General features: G+C 39.2%; 1 protein-coding gene across 4 annotated transcripts in view; it reads right to left on the bottom strand.

The window, feature by feature from the left end:
* The window catches only part of SEC24B (SEC24 homolog B, COPII component), an 83,178-nt gene that overhangs the window by 24,149 nt on the left and 40,642 nt on the right, over positions 1 to 18,387 (bottom strand). For all 4 annotated transcript variants that reach the window (XM_048846792.2, XM_048846793.2, XM_048846795.2 and 1 more), the window contains 7 exons: positions 14,395 to 14,507; positions 6,867 to 6,985; positions 6,398 to 6,453; positions 5,857 to 6,063; positions 5,027 to 5,150; positions 3,977 to 4,135; positions 807 to 980 (listed from right to left, as the gene is read on the bottom strand). In XM_048846792.2, the coding sequence (XP_048702749.1) occupies positions 807 to 980; positions 3,977 to 4,135; positions 5,027 to 5,150; positions 5,857 to 6,063; positions 6,398 to 6,453; positions 6,867 to 6,985; positions 14,395 to 14,507 (952 nt within the window). The remainder of the gene's footprint in view (positions 1 to 806; positions 981 to 3,976; positions 4,136 to 5,026; positions 5,151 to 5,856; positions 6,064 to 6,397; positions 6,454 to 6,866; positions 6,986 to 14,394; positions 14,508 to 18,387) is intronic.

Below are 18,387 nucleotides of genomic sequence, written 5' to 3'. Positions count from 1 at the left end.
GTCTTTTAAGCCATAAGGTTTTTATGGCAGGGACTATATTTTGGCCAGATTATGCCACCTGTACTCAAATTTAGTACCCAAATCCATAAGAAGCTCACCTGATTTCAATGGGACTATCCACAGAGTAAAAATATCAGTATTCAGCTCTTGGTGAACTGTACAATGGCAAGCACATTATTGTGATAAATACTATTACTACTAATATAATTTAAAATTAATTTTCACTTCCTGAGATTAAATTTTGTTTTACCTGAATTAGACTTAATATGGAAAAAAATTCTAATTTCAACAAAGTTCATGGCCCGTGATCCTGGAAAGACTTACATGTGTGCTTAAAAGTACATGCTGAAGTAGTACCACTGACTTCAATAGGGAGATGAAGTGCATAAAATTAAGCATGTGTGTGAGAGACTCTGCAGGATTGGTTCCTATATGTGTACAGATCTATTAAGACATTTAAAGCTTAGCATAAAAATGTCAAAAGTATTAATTAGGCTGTCTTGGTAGTAAGACAATGCACTGTCATGAGCACGAAAGAAATCTGTACTCAATTTGATGGTTCAAATAAGAACATGACCAACTGGCCTCTGCATGAGTCATTAACTAGCAAGAGTATTTCAGTGCAAGATGAACTGCCTTAAAACAGAAAATAAATTGCAACAAGACAGAAAAGAGAAATCAAAAAATAATGGGAGAGAAGATACCTAAGAGGTCACAGAATTAAGTATAGAAATAAATACTGTTGCTTCAAAAGATTTATTTTGAAGAGAAATAATGTAATGAAGTGTTGGTTGTTTTCCAGTTACCTTTGCTGGAAGTATACAAAAGAGCCGTCTGAAAACACACCAGAGATGTGCCTGTTAGACTTTCCTCGATGGACATCTGTACTGCGAATCCAGCATCAGGATTGACATTGGCAAGTGACAGCAAGTCAGTAGATCGCACAAAAAGATTTCCATGGAAAGTATGTATTGAAAGACCTAGAAGCAGATGAGATCATTTAAAATATGGATAGCGGCAACATAAAAACCTAACTTCCATAATTATATACTTTTAAAAACCAAAAGCCTCCAATTTTATTTCAAACAGGATAATGAAAGTTAATTTTTCTAAATACTAATGCAAATTCATCAATGACTGCATAACGGTAAGAAACTTAAGGATAATCTCAAAATTTTTGTTTCCATCCATTTTTGAATACTCTTTGCCCTGACTGCAAAACATGTAAACTTGAAGGGATGGACTACAAGAAAAAATTAGACTCTAATCCTGCAAACCCTTTATGCAAATGATTAACTTCAAGCAGTCTCATGAAACTATTCTCATGCTTGAAGTTAATCACATAAGTGTATGCTGGAGCAAGACCTAAGCCTGTATATTTATTTTTGTATTAGCATTTGCTCTAACTTTCTACTTAATGCCTTCTCCAAAATGTAACTTGTTGCAGCATCCCCACCTTGCTTTTGTTTTTTCTTTTTTAACTGTTCTTTGACGGTCCCTCCCTTCTCCTGTCCCACCTCCCCCTAGCCATGCCAAAGCTTCTGGAAAAAGTTGTGTGTGGATGAGTGAGCATCTCCCCAGAATTGCCTTGTGATGGAGCCCCACTCCTAGGGAGATAGCTCAGAGCCAGAAGAAGAACCACTTTAGATGCTCAGCCTAACAGGTGACACTGTATGGAAAGGTACAGAAGATGATGGTCAAAACCAAAATGGAAGCTGCCAGACATTTAAAAAATTTCATAGTAGAGCAGCGTCCACGAGATTCAAGTCTAGAATTAACAGGTGGCTTCTAGAACACATGAGTAAGAAGGAAAGCCAATTTGGTCAGGGAAAATTACCATCAGTTATAAATGCAATTAACATTTCAAGGAAAGACAAATATTACCGGTGAAATAATGGGATTATTTTTGGCCATAAAGGCTGATGAATACTTTGACTATGCTAAGATGTTGAATTTACAAGTCTGTATAGCTAAAGAAGAAATCATAAGACCCAGTTCTTATAAAGCAGTGCACCATGTCTCTAGTCATTTAATTTTAAAAAGGGATGGTCTAGGTGTGTTAGAGACTAGCACTCAATGAATTAAATGTGTTTGGACTTTTTAAGTTCCAGAACTGAATATTAGAATTTTTTATTTTTTTTTTTTTTACACTGGGTAAGCAAAAATATGGTATAAAAGTTTTGCTGTTCTCCTGCATTTACAGTTAATTAGTAATGAAATCAGATTGAAGCAGAGCAAGAAGAAAGGAATGCATATCACAGCAATAAACTACTTCCTATGCATTTAGAAACTAGTCACTTATGAGAATCATTCAAAATCAGGACATACATCACCAAGTTCAGTAAAATAAACTGCATAAAATCGAAGAGTTCCTAATTTAAACACTCTGGAATTTAACATTTGTTACAAATGTTCACTGAACATTTCGTAAATTTCTATAGAATCACACAGTAGTTTTGAACCTTCATTCTAACTACTACTCCACAGATATAAACCATGATATATTAGACCATTCCGAATCATAGGACATAGTATATAACGTACTCAAATGATGCACAAACAGGTAAATTAGCGCACGGGAGAGTCTCATTTACATAACAAGTGAGCCCCTGCAAAACATCAGTGATGTTTTTCTAACTCAAAAATTGTGGAAGAGTTAAGTCATTGCATTCATTTCACAACATAAACAAATGGCTATGCCTTGGGAGAGCATTACTGACTCCAGACTGGATTTAATTTCTTCTTGACTCATGTAGATTATTCTGATGCCCAAATTAAACTTTTGACTGGTACTAACAAGTTAGTTAATTTATCAAAGGCTGTACTTGTCCTAGTTAGACTACAGAATGTTACATTTAATTGCACATCCTATACACCACCGCATTTTTGATTAAGCAGGATGAACTGTACTTTTCATATCAATCATCAGCATATGGAGAATTCAGCTGTACACAATACTTAGAGATTAAAATGTCTACCTTGAAATTAATGTACCTTTAGTTTTTTTAAGTTATAAACAAGTGTGACATTAAGCATCAATGGCCAATTTTTGCAAGAAAAATTTCTCCTTTCAGAGCACCTTAAATGTATTCAATTGACACTTTAGGCAAAATTCACCCTAGTGTGAAAGGCTCATGCAAGGCTATCAATACTCTTTAAGATTTGTGATAGGCAGCAAGGATTGTGAAGGCATAAGCTGCATCAGAGGAAGGGGACAGGGCTGTTCATCCCTGAATGCAACTCAAGGTAGATTTTATTTTGGTTCACATAACCCAGAGCAGAAGGCAGTGATGGGACAGGAGAAACCATCAGATCTATAATTCATCATGTTATCTTAAGGAAATGTCTTCCATAGTATTGATGGTGGACAGCAAAACCTTTAGGAACTTTTTAGTGATAATATAAACATTGACCGAAAGAAAGCTGTACTTTTTTCTCAGATACAACTTATCTTGCCTGGGAAACCTGAGGCCTAAGATTTTGGTTCTTCCAGTAGAATTACCTAATATGCTTTAAAGTTATCATTTGAGTATGCTGTGCAGAAAGTTATAGTAGCTACTGTAAATTTCTTCCTAGCAAATTGCAATGTAGACACAGGGGATCATGTCTGAGGCACTGCATGCAAACAGAATTTTTCTTCTGATATTTTTTTTCCCAGGATATGAAAAAGGTTTTAAATATGAGCTACTATTCTAGCGGATATAGAACAAGAAAATGCATAGGTGAAAAATACACTCCATATTTTATCCTAAGGTTTTTAAAGAGAGTTAAAGTCCAAATGCTTAATGATGTAGGTATTATAATCAAAAACAGTGAAAAGCTGACAGCTCACATACAGGTGTTCTCAAATGAGCCTTTTTAAAAAAGTGAAACACATTTTGCCTCACTTTACCTCAATTATCTACTGCAGGCAATCCCTAGCTTAATACACATTCTGAAACTTCTTGTAAAAACAATTCCAAGATGTAAGCCATACCTTTTGTACATCTTATTCTCATGACTGCCTCAAATCCAATCTTCCTTGTAAGGTATCTTTTAAGGTCTTTTTGCAATTTTTCTGCTTGAGTAGGATTGTGGCTATGATGGAAAGATGGATAATAATAGATGCATCCAGCAGAATACTTGGACATACAAGCTTTTGAGGAGAAAGAGAAATGGTTAATATTTATATATGAAGATGTGTAATACAATTTATTCATAAATCAAGTTGTTTTTTAAAAAGAAATATAATCCTTTGCCATTTTAACACAGATTAGCACATTAGAATGAAGGAAAAAAATTAAACTGGAATTTAAGCCTTAAATAGCTAATCCACAGGGTTTCTGAAGAGCAAGTAAAGGGTGCTATAATGGAGAAGGGGCATACAACCACTAGCCACCTGGTTAGGTCAGGACACCTGAATAGAATAAGGCCTGTTCCAACTTGCTGGAATCCCTATTCTATTTTCCTGATGTGATCCATCTCTGTTCCGGCCAGTTCCCAACTTCTTACTCAGGCCAAGAACCAGGAAGGGGACAGTGAGTCATCCTAGCCACTCTTTAGTACCTATATACACACTAGTAAATAAGCATTTTAATGTGGCATGCCACATTGAGAACTGTACAGTATTCATGTAGACATAACTAATTTCTGGTGTGCAGAAACATGTTTTGATTTAACCTTTAGAAAACTAGATGAGAATACTTTTCTTACACATTCAACATTGACCATTAATAAACTTGTCTTCACTCATTCACTCTCTCACTCCTCAAGTTGTTTCCTTTCCTAAACATAACAAGGCCATCTTTTATCTCCTGCAATGGCAGAGCATCAGAATATAAGATGACTCACACACTATTAGCCTGCCCTCCCTGTGCTTTCCTGTTGGTTTCCATTCCAGCTCCTCCACAGCAGAAGAGTCATATTTAGGGAAGTGTTAAAATACCCATGGACACAATTTAAGGGCTCCTGAAGGAGCTTTGATTTTAATGTGAGTTTAAAACACAAATTGTGGAAGCAGGTAAAAAGACAAAATAGAATCTCTTACCTAGAGAAGCCAGGTCAGAATACTGAGAACTTAAGAGAAACAAATCCACAGCTGTTTGCTGTCCTGAGCAGTCCAGTGCCAACTTTTTGTAAAAATCTGTGGCGGGGCCAAGATGCTGTACAACCTTTAGTAAAGGAAATTATACAGCAAAGAGTACAAGTTGGGAGTATACTACCAACACAATAAACGTTATTAAATAAAAACACACTATAAAAGATAAAAGTACAATATTTAGTATTTTCTTACAATAATCATTTGTAGTTGCTTACTAACTTTTGCAGAAAAGTATTTTTTTCTATTCTGAACCTCCTGTTAGTTTACATACATAATCTTCCTTTCAGGAAAACATATGTTCAAATACAAATAAACGTTCTAACAATGTGCTGTTTAAACTACAACACAATCATGGGATTTCTAAAATAACAAAAGTGACAAAATATTAAAGATAAGAACTGATGTTTCAGAATCCTTGTTGGTTTGGCACAGATGTTCATTCTGGTTCTAAGCCCCTGTCTGATGGAGACAGTTAAAATAAAAAGCACTAGTGGTATTATTCTTCCAGCACTGTCTGACTACCAGTTTGGTGATGGATTAAGGAAGATGGAGCAATCTGCTCACTTGCCTTGAAGACAGAGGAATAGAGCATAAAATGTTTATAATTAAATTCTTATTAGACTAATATAGATGTGCTGAAGAGATATTTAAAAGCTAGCAAGTTGCAACACAGTAAACAAATACAAAAGGTAGCTTGTACAAACTAGATTAGAAAAACACTGGAAGTTTTTAGTTTCAATAATAATGAATGATCCATCAAAAAAAGTTAATAGTACCTTTGTGCTTGATCTTTGATTGGGATCTTCTCTGGAATGCAAGAGCCCTGCACCCAAGGATGGTAACTGTGACTGAAACACAGATATGCGGCCACCTGTTGGAGACATCAATTTAAAGGCAGCCTGAAGCGCAGGACCCAGTGCGCTGTGTGTTTCTCTTGTATTGGTGAACATATTTGGTAGTGCATTCAATAAATCTTTTATCAGCTGCAAAACAGATTGAAAGGTATTACTGCCAAAATAGGGATGTAATTTCTCAGAAGCTATACTGGCATGGCATGAGCACCTGGTGCTCAATATTTCAGCTTATCTTAAACACATTGTATGGAAATATTAATATTAATAAAATGGCAAAACAGGATTTCAGTTGTACACTACAATACTATCATGAATTCCAGCAAAATTAAAATGTTGGATTTAAGCATTATGTACAGGATATAGACTTGAAATCAATGGAATTTAACTGCAGGCTGCATAAAAATATTTTTAAAATGTTTATTTTATCTATGAAACGTAATGCTACTTTTTTGATCAACCATACCTCTTTGCTTTCATGTAGATTTACAAGTAAGCTATCAGGTGTAGGTAAGAAAACATCTACGGAGGGAAAAATACAAATGTCATTAAAGAATAAAAGCACATTCCAAACACCACAAAATATTAATTCAAATATAAATTAAAATATTAACAGTGGCACTGTTTTTTGTTTTTGTGTTTTTTTTAAAAAAAGGATTAAATAAACCCTGTTTTTTTTTTTTGGATATAAATACAAAATGTATTTTATACAGACAAAGACTGCTTTGTATCAGTGCCAATATAATTAACATCAGAGTTTCATTTTTCAGATCCAAGTATTTTGCAATTTATTTTTGAAGTCAACTTATTTTAACTGATAACTTCACATTATGCTGCTATGCATATTCATCATATTTAAGCAGATTTTAATCGGTCCTTAAAAATGTGAAATAAACTCTTGAATATTTTTTATTCCTTTTCTTCTTGCTACTTACCATCAATATCCGAGACAATAAGCATTTGAGGCTGTGATAAACCTTCCTGCAAATTGTAGAACTGAACAGTGCTGTCAAATGTTATGAATCCTATTCTTGTTCTTGAATCTCCAGGCAACCTTAAGATAGCAAAGCAAAAACAAATTAAATACAAAGCCAAAAATCCAGATCTCAGATACACTTCTGCAGCTTTCACTGATGTTAAAGGAAACCATGTTTGTGTATCTGAGTCAAAACTGAACCCTAATTGCTTAGGCCAGGTCTACAATAGAAAGTTTACTACTATAGATGTGTCAGATGTATGAGAAGGTCACATCTCTAACTGACATCGTATGCCAGGTACAGCCCTAGTGTAGATGCAATTATGATGGCCAGTATAGCTTATTCCATTTGGGGAAGTGGGTTAAGCTATACTGGCAACAGAATTCATTTCTGGCAGAAGCTACATCTCCATTAGGTGAGTTTGCCAGTATAGCTAGACACCTAAATGTAGTTAAAAATACTTTTAGCATGAATAACCTAAGACAGACTGAATTTACTTATTTTAGGCAGTTATAAGAGGAGGCTACTTACCTATCACTGGAGGTTCTTCGAGATGTGTGGTCCTTATCTGTTTTCCACTGAGGGTTTACGTATACGCACCATATGCCCTGAGATGGAGAATTTGAAAGTAATAGTGTGTGTTGGTCCACGCATGTGCCCTTGCCTCATGGTTTCATCTGGGGCGATAAATGGTGGGGCAAATCGACCGTGTATCCACTTCCTTCTCCACTGCAAATTGCACACATCTACAGCAGAGGGGAAGGAGGGCGGGAAGTGGAATACAGATAGTGACCACATATCTCGAAGAACCTCCAATTACAGGTAAGTAACCTCCTTTTCAAGTGATGAGTCCTATTGTATTCCACTGAGGGTGATTAACAAGCAGTATGTAAGTCGTAGGAGGCTGCAAGGATGAGGATGGAACAGGTTAGCAGAGGACAGCCATGCCGAATGAGACATCCGTCCAGAGTCCTAACCCAGGCATAATGCATAGAGAAGGCATGTACCAAACTCCACGTGGCCGCTCTACATGTCTTGAAAGTGGCACATCATGGAGGGTGGCCATTGTTGAGGCTTGGGCTCTTGGGGAATGGATGCTAACCCCATCCTATGGAGGTCACATGGATGTCTATGGGGTATGTCCTGCATATCGAGAGCTGTAAACTACATGCCTTCTCCATATGAAATGTGGGTTTGTGGATAAAGCAACTGAAACAAGCGAGATCCAGGTTAGGTCTCCACTCACCCTTCTGTTTGGGTATCAGGAAGTAAGTTGAATAGAACCCCATTCCTTGACAGTCCAGAGGAACCTGCTCTATTGCCCCTCTTGGTAGTAAGGAGTCCACCTCTAGGGCAAATATATTGGCATGAGAATGGTCCCTGAGGAGGGAGGGGGCTGTGGATGAGGTAGCGTGATGAATTCAATTGTACCGTCATAGTGGATGACATTTAGCACCCAATTGTCTGTTATTGCACTCCAAATTAGTGAGAGGAGTGCTAGATGACCCCCGAAAGAGTTGTTGGCAGCAGGCGAGGTGGCTGGCAGCTCTCTGATGTTCCTCAGAAATATCTTTTCTGAGAGGGTAACATGTGTGATGAGGAAGGCTGTGAAGGTGGACCAGGAGAATGAGACTGTTGGGTCTTCTGGTGCTTGCATGGTGGTCTGTAAGGCCTCTGGTGGAAAATCTGGGAAGTCTGGTACCATTGTGCAGGCGGCAGTATTTACACTTGGGCGCAGGTGAGTAGATACTCAGCGAACTGAGCGTGGCTCTTGAATCTTTGAGTGTGTGGAGGGAATCGTCAGTTTTCTGATTAAATAGATGGGATTCATCAAAGGGGAGGTCCTCAATAGTAATTTTGTACCTCCCTGGGGAAAACAGAGGAATGAAGCCATGATTCCCTCCTCATGACAATGCCCATAGCCATTGAACATGATGAAGTATCTGTTGTATTTACAACTGATTGAAGAGCTGTCCTTGCCACCAGTTTGCCTTCCTCCAAGATTGACTGGAACTAGCCCCGATCTTGGTGCAGCAGTTTTTCAGCAAAATTCTCGTTTGCTGTAGTTCAGGAAGTCTTATTTGGCAAGCAATGCTTGATAATTTGAAATCCTGAACTGAAGGCTAGCTGAGAAGACAACCTCAAATCCCAGAAGTTCCAACTGTTTCCTCTCCTTATCAGTCGGAATGAAGCATGGGTGCTGCTGTCTGGACTGCTCCGTCATGGCCTGTACCATAAGGGAATGCAAGGGTGGGGTGGTGGTGGTGAGAAAAGCAACTCAGACCCCTTAGCCGGTATATAGTATCGTGTACAGAGGCGTGCGTACGGCCAGAATGTGCCAAACTCTTCGAGATTCTGGAGGATGGCATCGCTGACAGGCAGAGCAGCCCTACCCAGCAGCAATGAGTGAAGGATGTCCAGGAGTTGATGTTGTGTGTCTTGTACCTCCTCCAGGGGAATGTGAAGTTCATCCACCACCCTACGCAGGAGACCTTGGAATTACTGGAAGTCATCTGAGGGTAAGGGGGAAACCGAAGTCACTGCAGCAACTGGTGAGTATGATGGAAAATGCTCCTGGCTCCAGCGATATCACTGGAACGAGACTCAATGGGTCTTCATAATTGGCTCTGAGCGTCTACTCAAGGGCACTCTAGACGGGAGAGAGGTGAAGTCTCCCTTACAGAATGGGTGGATTCCGAGGGTGGGTATTAGGGCCAGGGTCCCCATTAGGGCCAGCATGATGGATCTGGAGGATGCTGCAGTGGGCCCCAGGATGTAGGGAGCCAGTGGCTCCTCGGCACTTGGAGTGGAGCATATTGCAACGATGTAGACGGCGTCTTTGGGTACTCAGTGTCAGTAAGGGATGGGCAATCCCTGCACTTCATCCGATTCCTCAGAGGACACGAACTCAGACACTGGTTCCATCAGCGGTACTGCTGGATCTGGTAGAAGCATATAGTGAAGGGTGCCTTAACTGCAGCACATTCTGGATAGGAGATCTGGCCTCCCTCATGTGGATGGTAGCAGAAGGTTCTCCCAGGGCAAACAGTTCCTGGGGCTCTGGCACCTTTCCCAACTACCCTGGTGTTAATGGTACTCTTTCCGTAGTGGGAACGGACGCTAGAGTGGCAGACTTTCCTGGAGCAGGCATGCTGACATTGACGGCATGCGCAGCTCAGTACCCAGTATCGGTGTGGGTTCTTGTCATGTTTATGAGTCTTGGAGCACACTGCTTCCCCACGGCTGGAGTTTGTGGAAGGAGCCTCCCCTTTCTTCACTTTGGAGGAAGTGCCATGCTTATGTGCATGCTTCCTTACCTCCTGACTAGGCCCTGGCATGGGATCCACAGTGGTGGTACCGTCAGAGCTGGACCCTGTCTCCGTAGCCAGAAGTGCACTCCTGGCTGTCTCAGGCCGATGTACAGGGGTTTCCCTGGCTTGGGTCCGAATGAGGTCTCATGGTGACTTCCAGGAGGTGCTTCTTGAGGTGGAGAGACCAGCCTTTGCAGGTACGGCTTGGGACAGACTGACAGATACTGCACCTGGACGAAAAGGTGGACTGCTCCCAAGCAGTAGAGGCAGCGCTGATGTTCATCACCGGCCGAGAAGGAAGGAGACACACGTTAAAGCCTGGGGTCTCCAGCATGGTCCAGTATCCGTGCATGGGTGTGGGTGGTGGTGGTGTATACATGTAAACAGATCCCCCAAGTCCTAATTCCACTCTAAATAACTACTAAAACGATGAAAAACTATGTAAAAACAGTAAAACAGCAAAAGACTACCAAAAAAACCTAACTACATACAACTATACACTTTTTAGGTGCATCACACAAGAGGACACTAAGGACAGATCTACACTACTACAGTAAATCAAGCTAATTTACGCAACTTCAGTTGCATTATTCACGTAACTGAAGTCGATGTAGTTAGATCCACTTACCGCAGTGGCTACACTGCGCTGTGCTGACAGGAGAGCATCTCCCATCGACCTCCTTTATGCTTCTCGGGGAGGTGGAGTACATAAATCACACTGATTTAGCGGGTCTTCAGCAGACCCGCTAAATCACCACTCATTGCATCAACTGCAGCAGTGCCGATCTATCAGCAAGTGTAGACATGCCCTAATAATTCTTACCTGGATGATGCGGTGGTAAGAAGAAACTGGAGAAGCGGTCAGTCCACCCCACCCTTAATCACCTTGGATGAAACCATGCGGTGAGGCCAGGTCACATGCATGACCAGATCAACAGATGCTACTACTTTCAAATTCTATGGCTCCGGATGCGTGGTACGCATACTCAGTGGAATACAATAAGGACCATCACTAAAAGAACTTCTGTTACAGTGCTATGCTTTTGCAAAAGGAAAAAAAGGTTCTCTCCATTTATCATGTGATGTTGCTATGGGACAATAGCCTGTGAATTGTTACATATTGCAATTCACTTGGCATTGCAGTATAAAATTACTAAACAGAAAGTAACAAGGATAGTTGGGTACTGAGAAGTGCCTTCTTGGCTGCCCACTCAACAATTTAAAAAAAAAAAAAAAAGAAAAGAAAAAAAAAATGTGATCCCAATGTTTCCTGAACAGGTTAGACAATCATGATAAAAAGCAGAACTATGCTTCCAGATGTCATTACAGATCAGCCCTCTTAAACAGGTCAAACTTCAACAATACTTTTGGGTTTACTGCAGAGGATTCAAATTTGTTTGAAAAAATTATTTATGATAGCAAGAACTAAGCTGTATTATAATGCACCTAAATTTACTTTTACTTTTCTTTTTTCTCCTCCCTTTATTCTTACATCTTATCTTTTCTCGTACTTTCCCCTCCTTATAGCTTTACTGCAGTAGTTCTCAAACTTTTATACTGGTGACTGCCTCTGAGTGAGACCCCTCTTATAAATTAAAAACACTTTTAAATATATTTAACAGCATTATAAATGCTGGAGGCAAAGCAGGGTTTGGGGTGGAGACTGACAGCTCATGACTCCCCATGTAATACCCTCCCAAACCCCTGAAGGGTTCCAACCCCAGTTTGAGAACCCCTGCTTTACTGGATCTGTTTAATCAAAATCTGCAATGTAATATTCCAGAAAATGTCCCTCCTAACTGCCCCCCAACAGAAAATTAAATCTTTTGTTTTCATCCTTTGTTAGAGAAAAATGCCAGTAACTGATGCAATGGTGATTTGTTTATTTAAACTCTAATATGAAAATGTAAGATGTGCATGATACATCCCATATGCTTCAGAGGTAGGATACTTGCTATGCGTATTCTCTGTGTCAAATAGCAATAAAAACACCAATTGAATGCAAGTTATAAAGTGGCATTTCAGCAGAGAATACTTTATCAAGCTCAAAAGTCCCAAAACTGAATGAAAGAAAAACCAAACCAAAAAAGTTTTTAGGGCTGTCACGCAATTAAAAAAATTAATCACAATTAATTGTGCGATAAAAAATTAATCGTGATTAATCGAACTGTTAAACTATAATAGAATACCATTTATTTAAATATTTTTGGATGTGTTCTACATTTTCAAATATATTGATTTCAGTTACAACACAGAATACAAAGTATACAGTGCTCACTTTATATTCATTTTTGATTACAAATATTTGCACTGTAAGAAACAAAAGAAATAGTATATTTCAATTCACCTAATACAAATACTGTAGTGCAATCTCTTTATCATGAAAATTGAACTTATAAATGTAGAATTATCTACAAAAAATAACTGCATTCAAAAATAAAACAATGTAAAACTTTAGAACCTAAAAATCCACTCAGTCCTACTTCAGCCAATTGCTCAGGCAAACAAGTTTGGTTACAATTCGCAGGAGATAATGCTGCTCACATCTTGTTTACAATGTCACCTGAAAGTGAGAACAGGTGTTCGCGTGACACTGTTGTGGCCGGCATTGCAAGATATTTACGTGCCAAATGGGCTAAAGATTCATATGTCCCTTTATGCTTCACCACCATTCCAGAATATATGTGTCCATGCTGATGATGGGTTCTGCTTGATAACTATCCAAAGCAGAGCGGACCAATGCATGTTCATTTTCATCATCTGAATCAGATGCCACCAGCAGAAGGTTGGTTTTCTTTTTTGGTGATTCGGGTTCTGTAGTTTCTGCATCAGTGTTGCTCTTTTAAGACATCTGAAAGCATTCACCACACCTTGTCCCTCACAGATTTTGGAAGGCACTTCAGATTCCTAAACCTTGGGTCAAGTGATGTATCTATCCTTTGAAATCTTAGATTGGTACCTTCTTTGCGTTTTGTCAAATCTGCTGTGAAAGTGTTCTCAAAACGAACGTGTGCTGGGTCATCATCTGAGACTGCTATAAATTAAATATATGGAAGAATGCAGGTAAAACAGAACAGGAGACATTGAACTCCTTGGGGGAGAATTGTGTCACAAATTTAATTAACGCATTTTTTTTTAAACGAGCATCATCAGCATGGAAGCACGTCCTCTGGAATGGTGGCTGAAGCATGAAGGGTCATATGAATGTTTAGCATATCTGGCACGTAAATACCTTGCAACACTAGCTACAAAAGTACCATGCAAAATCCTGTTCTCACTTTCAGGTGACATTGTAAATAATAAGCAGTCAGCAGTATCTCCAGTAAATGTAAACAAACTTGTTTGACTTAGCAATTGGCTGAACAAGAAGTAGGACTGAGTGGACTTGGTAGGCTCTAAAGTTTTACATTGTTTTGTTTTTGAATGCAGTTATGTAACAAAAAAAAATCTACATTTGTAAGTTACACTTTCACGATAAAGAGACTGCACTACAGTACTTGTATGAGGTGAACTGAAAAATGTTATTTCTTTTCTTTATCATTTTTACAGTGCAAATATTTGTAATAAAAAATAATAATATAAAGCGAGGACTGTACACTTTGTATTCTCTGCGGTAATAGAAATCAATATAGTTGAAAATATAGAAAAACATCCAAAATATTTAATACATTTCAATTGGTATTCTATCATTTAACAGTGTGATTAATTGCGATTAATTTTTTTTAATCGCAGTTAATTTTTTTGAGTTAATTGTGTGAGTTAACTGCAATTAATTGACAGCCCTAGTTATTTTATATCCTGAGGCAAAATATTAGAAATTTAGAATTGATGTAAGGAATATCCATCTTTAGCCATAGCTATTTTGAGTATTCACTATATAATTCTTGGATTATCTAAACAAAATGCTTTGCAGATCACTTCTAATCATATTCATAAAAAGATATTCTTTGCCATTATACAAATGGTCCTAAGTTACATGGCCATATTCTTTTTCTACACTACTACAGACATTTCAAAATCTAATTTAGTTAGCAAAACATTTGCCCTGTATCAGTAGGTCCTGTAAATACTGTATGAAACAGTTACAGTAAAAGATATACCATAAGTTAACATTGCAGCCTGCTCACAATTATAAAATAAAGTCAATCTAAAAAGATGATGATGTACACACTTACTTGTCTAGGTTTTCCAGCAATGACTGACACACAATTGTCAAGTATCCAGCTTCCACTGCATTATGAGACACATCTAAAACAAACAAGTACACTGCAGGCTGAGGAGGACGAAGCTGTAAAATATAAAAAGGAATTCAAAATTCTTATTTTAAAGGGTAAAAAATGTTAATGGATAACATTCCCTTGGGGAAGGGGGGTGGGGGAAGAGGAGCAAGAGAAGGAAGGGAATGCCTTGCAAAAATGTTTAAAAATATATCCTATAATTAAATTAACCAAAAATTAGATTTATACCGTCATTCTGGGTTTTCAACAAAGTAAAATAAAAGAAATTCTGACTTGTGTTAAGTTTATCATTAACGTAGAAAACAAAATCAACATCTTAGTCTGTCCTTTTGTCAGCTGGGTCAGAGGAGAGCCTTTGATGTCAACTGTAAAATTTATTCTGAAAAATGGCACTGTTCTTTCAGAATGATGACAATGACCCAATTTACTATTCTGAATTACAATAAACATCAGCATTACATTGCTACCATAATTATAATTATGTGTATATTTAAGGAAATTCTATATTCCATTATCTAATCTCCTTAGTCAGAGTTTCAGATCTAAAATAAGATACAATCCAGCAAAGACTAGTGGTGAATTTAAATTTAACCAACCTGATAGAAATTCAGTAGCTTTTGTGAAAAGACCATTTTAATCTTATTTATTTGCAGCTATGCTTTCTGTAACTGAGTTAATACAGCACTGACCCTGCATTTCTTCTCCTCCCGCTCTGAAACAGAGAGGACTGATGACCACTCAGAATAAAGAATTTTGGCACCAGAGAGACTTCTCTTAACTCTCTGGTTTGATTCCTTCTGACAAAAATAAAATAAAATTTATTTACTTTATCTTTCTACTCTAGATGAAAAATCTTATCCTTTCCATCCAAAAGCCAATTTCCTCTTGGATGGGTGTTTGTGCTGTCTTGACCCACTCACGGAAAAAAAATCTGCAGGTAAATGGGACTCAATTTAGTCTATGATTGGGGCTATTACAGCATAGATCCTGGGTTCTTGAAGTAACCCAAAAGATAATAAAAAAAGGAGGTATGACTCACTATTGGGAGGGACTATCACTTCCTCAACCTATACCCATACACACTGATTCACATAACTAGTACTTGTCCATTCCATCCTCAAATACCCTTTTGATGTGGACAAAAATCAAAATAAAATACTGGTTACTGAGGAGGCCCTGCGATGCAGGTAGGAGAAACGGAGGAGAGACACCCTTTTCTTCCTTTGTCAAATATATATGGAAGTACAGTTGTAAGCACACTGCAGCTGAAGACTACATGAGCAGATGTCTGTTGGTTTAACTCCTGAGTATCCACAACTTTGAAGGCTATTCCTGAGGTATGAGAATCAGTAGGGCCCTGCATCACACAATTTCCAGCACTTTCCAGGTGAGGAAACGGAGGGACCACATAAACTACACAGAAATCCCAAAGACTGATAATGTGTCATGAGCTAAGAACTTCCTACTCTGGGTATCTGCTGTAGAATTGATTGCATTTAATATTTTTTCATGTCACAAAGAGATGCCAAGGTTGTCACACACTACTGGCTGCTAACATTTGTATGGGAGCACTTCAGAGCTGTTAAACCAGTCTGACTGTAGGTTCAAGCATCCAAGATGCGCAGAGCTCATGGCTGAGAGCAAGCTCCCTGTCCATATGAACAGGGAGCGTTTCTTCCCCCTTGTTGATTTAGGTGCACAACCACTGCTGTGTTGTCAAAGTTTATCAGGATACATTTGCTATTGCTCTTTGCAGAATGCCAAAAAAGCCAGTCTCACTCCTCTTAGGTGCAGTTATGTAAAGTGCCTTTCTTCTCAGAGACGAGTCTGAGCTAGTATGGAACCTGTGCAGAGTCCTCATTCTATTAGGTTTGTTTCAGTTGTGACATGCACCCTGTTCAGTTTTTGTGCAGGTCTTTTCTGTACTGGTGCTTCCACCACTGTAGAGTGTTTCACTTATCGGGCGTCCAAAGTTCTCTCTCAGAGCTTGATCTAATGGGATTGCTAGTTGCTGAGCGTGTCCTAGAGCAGAACTTTTTCTTTCTGAGGCCCCCGCAACATTCTATAAAAACCTCCACAGCCCACCTGTGCCACAACAACTGTATGTCTGCATATCCAGTAGATTAAAAGCCAGGGCTGGTGTTAGCAGGTGGCAAACAGAGCAATTGCCTGTGGCCCCACAGGGGACTCCGCAAAGCTAAGCTGCTCAGGCTTTGACTTCAGCCCTGCACGGCTTGGGCTTTGGCTTTCTGCCCTGAGAAGCAGCAAGTCTAATGCTGGCCCTGCTCTCTGGTTTATTTTGGAGGACCCCCTGAAACTTGCTCGTGGCCCCTCCTGGGGGTCCCAGACCACTGGTTGAGAACCACTATTCTAGAGTGCCACATTTCCCTCATAACCAGATTGCAGCACACAACCCTCAAGCCTCAGAGGGATAAGACTACAGTCTGAGATGCAGAGTGAAATTGCAGGCTCAGGTCTAAAGACAGTTCAGTTTTTAAAATCTCTCCTCCTCTGGGAAGACACTGCCTTGTTCAATAACTGTCAATGCATCTAGACAGGTTAGAACCTGTACCAAGCAAAGAGCATTCTTCTCATGCTTAACTAAGAGGTCTATGTTCTTGAACATATTCCAAGTTTCAGCCATTTCCCCCAAGGTTCTGCAGCTTCACAATGATAAGTCAGCTGACCAAACTTGGAATCTTACAGAATCCCCTCCATGAGAAGGCAGCTGCACTCACAGATATGACTATTGTAAACACCCTCAGTATTGAAGCCAGCCCAAAGGGCAGGGAGTGGTACTAGAAATGCCAGTTCAGGGTGAAAATTTGATGTTATGGGAATATGAAGACATTCTTTTTAAAAATCTACTGAAGAATTTTTTTAAATCTCCTAGCCGATCACAGCTAATATAGAATGGAGAGACTCAATCTTGAATTTGAGTCTTGAGCATTAACCCACTTCAGATCCAAAGTGGATCTTGTCCCCACCTCTATACCTTTTGGAACTACCAATTACCTAGATCAAATTCCCATCAGCTGCTGCTCTCTGAACAATTGCTCTGATATCCAAGAGATGTTTCACTGTCCATAGGTCAGGTTCCTCTTGATGGGGCGCGGGGGGTGGGGGGGAGGGAGAAAATGGCAACCCTGAGGAGAGGGGAAGAGCTTAAAGTCAATCTGGGACACAAATGACAACTATTGACTGAAATGATCCCTTCCTGTTACGATATAAAGGAAGAGATCCTTCTTTCTCTGAATCACTGCAAACAGAGGAAGCGGACAATCAGCAACACTGACAGCTCTGGAAGGCCACAAAAAGCAGTGTAGACTTCGAGTCTGATTTCAAAAATGAATAACTCCCTCCCCTTTTAAATCCCAGACTGAGGTGTATATTTAATAGATCATCTTCTGGAGTGGCTTTTAACTGATGAACGCTTACACTTCGTAGCCTGTGAAGCTGGCATCATAGAGTCACTCTTATAGATTACTGTCCTCAACACCTAAATATTTCGTATCCCCGTTTAGAAAAAAAAAAACTCTCTTCTTTGCACAAAGCACTATCATTCTGCCTGTACTGCTGCTGGCTCAGTGGGCTGCTTCCACATGTTACACTATTAGAACCTGCCTCAGGCTGCAATGGAAGCCCCACTTTCTGGCCAAGTGCTGGTCAGCAAAGCATGGTTGATGGTGCCCAAAATGCTATTGTAGGATGCATAAAAGCTAGGTATTCTCTTATCGGAAAGATTTTCAGGCCCCTTTTCCGTACTGAACTGTATTCAAGATGACTATCAGAGGGTGGCTGCAGGTTGCTTTCTAGTTGTTAATTTTGTGAGAGATAGGAATTAATCTGGGGAATGAAGAGGAGTTCTTTGGAAGATGCCAAAATTCTGTCTTATCAGTCATTGGTCTTGCCCACCTTTCCAGAGAAAAG

The sequence above is a fragment of the Caretta caretta genome, chromosome 4 (assembly GCF_965140235.1).
Source record: "Caretta caretta isolate rCarCar2 chromosome 4, rCarCar1.hap1, whole genome shotgun sequence".
Lineage (NCBI taxonomy): Eukaryota > Metazoa > Chordata > Testudines > Cheloniidae > Caretta > Caretta caretta.
This window is presented reverse-complemented; position numbering and strand designations above follow the sequence as displayed.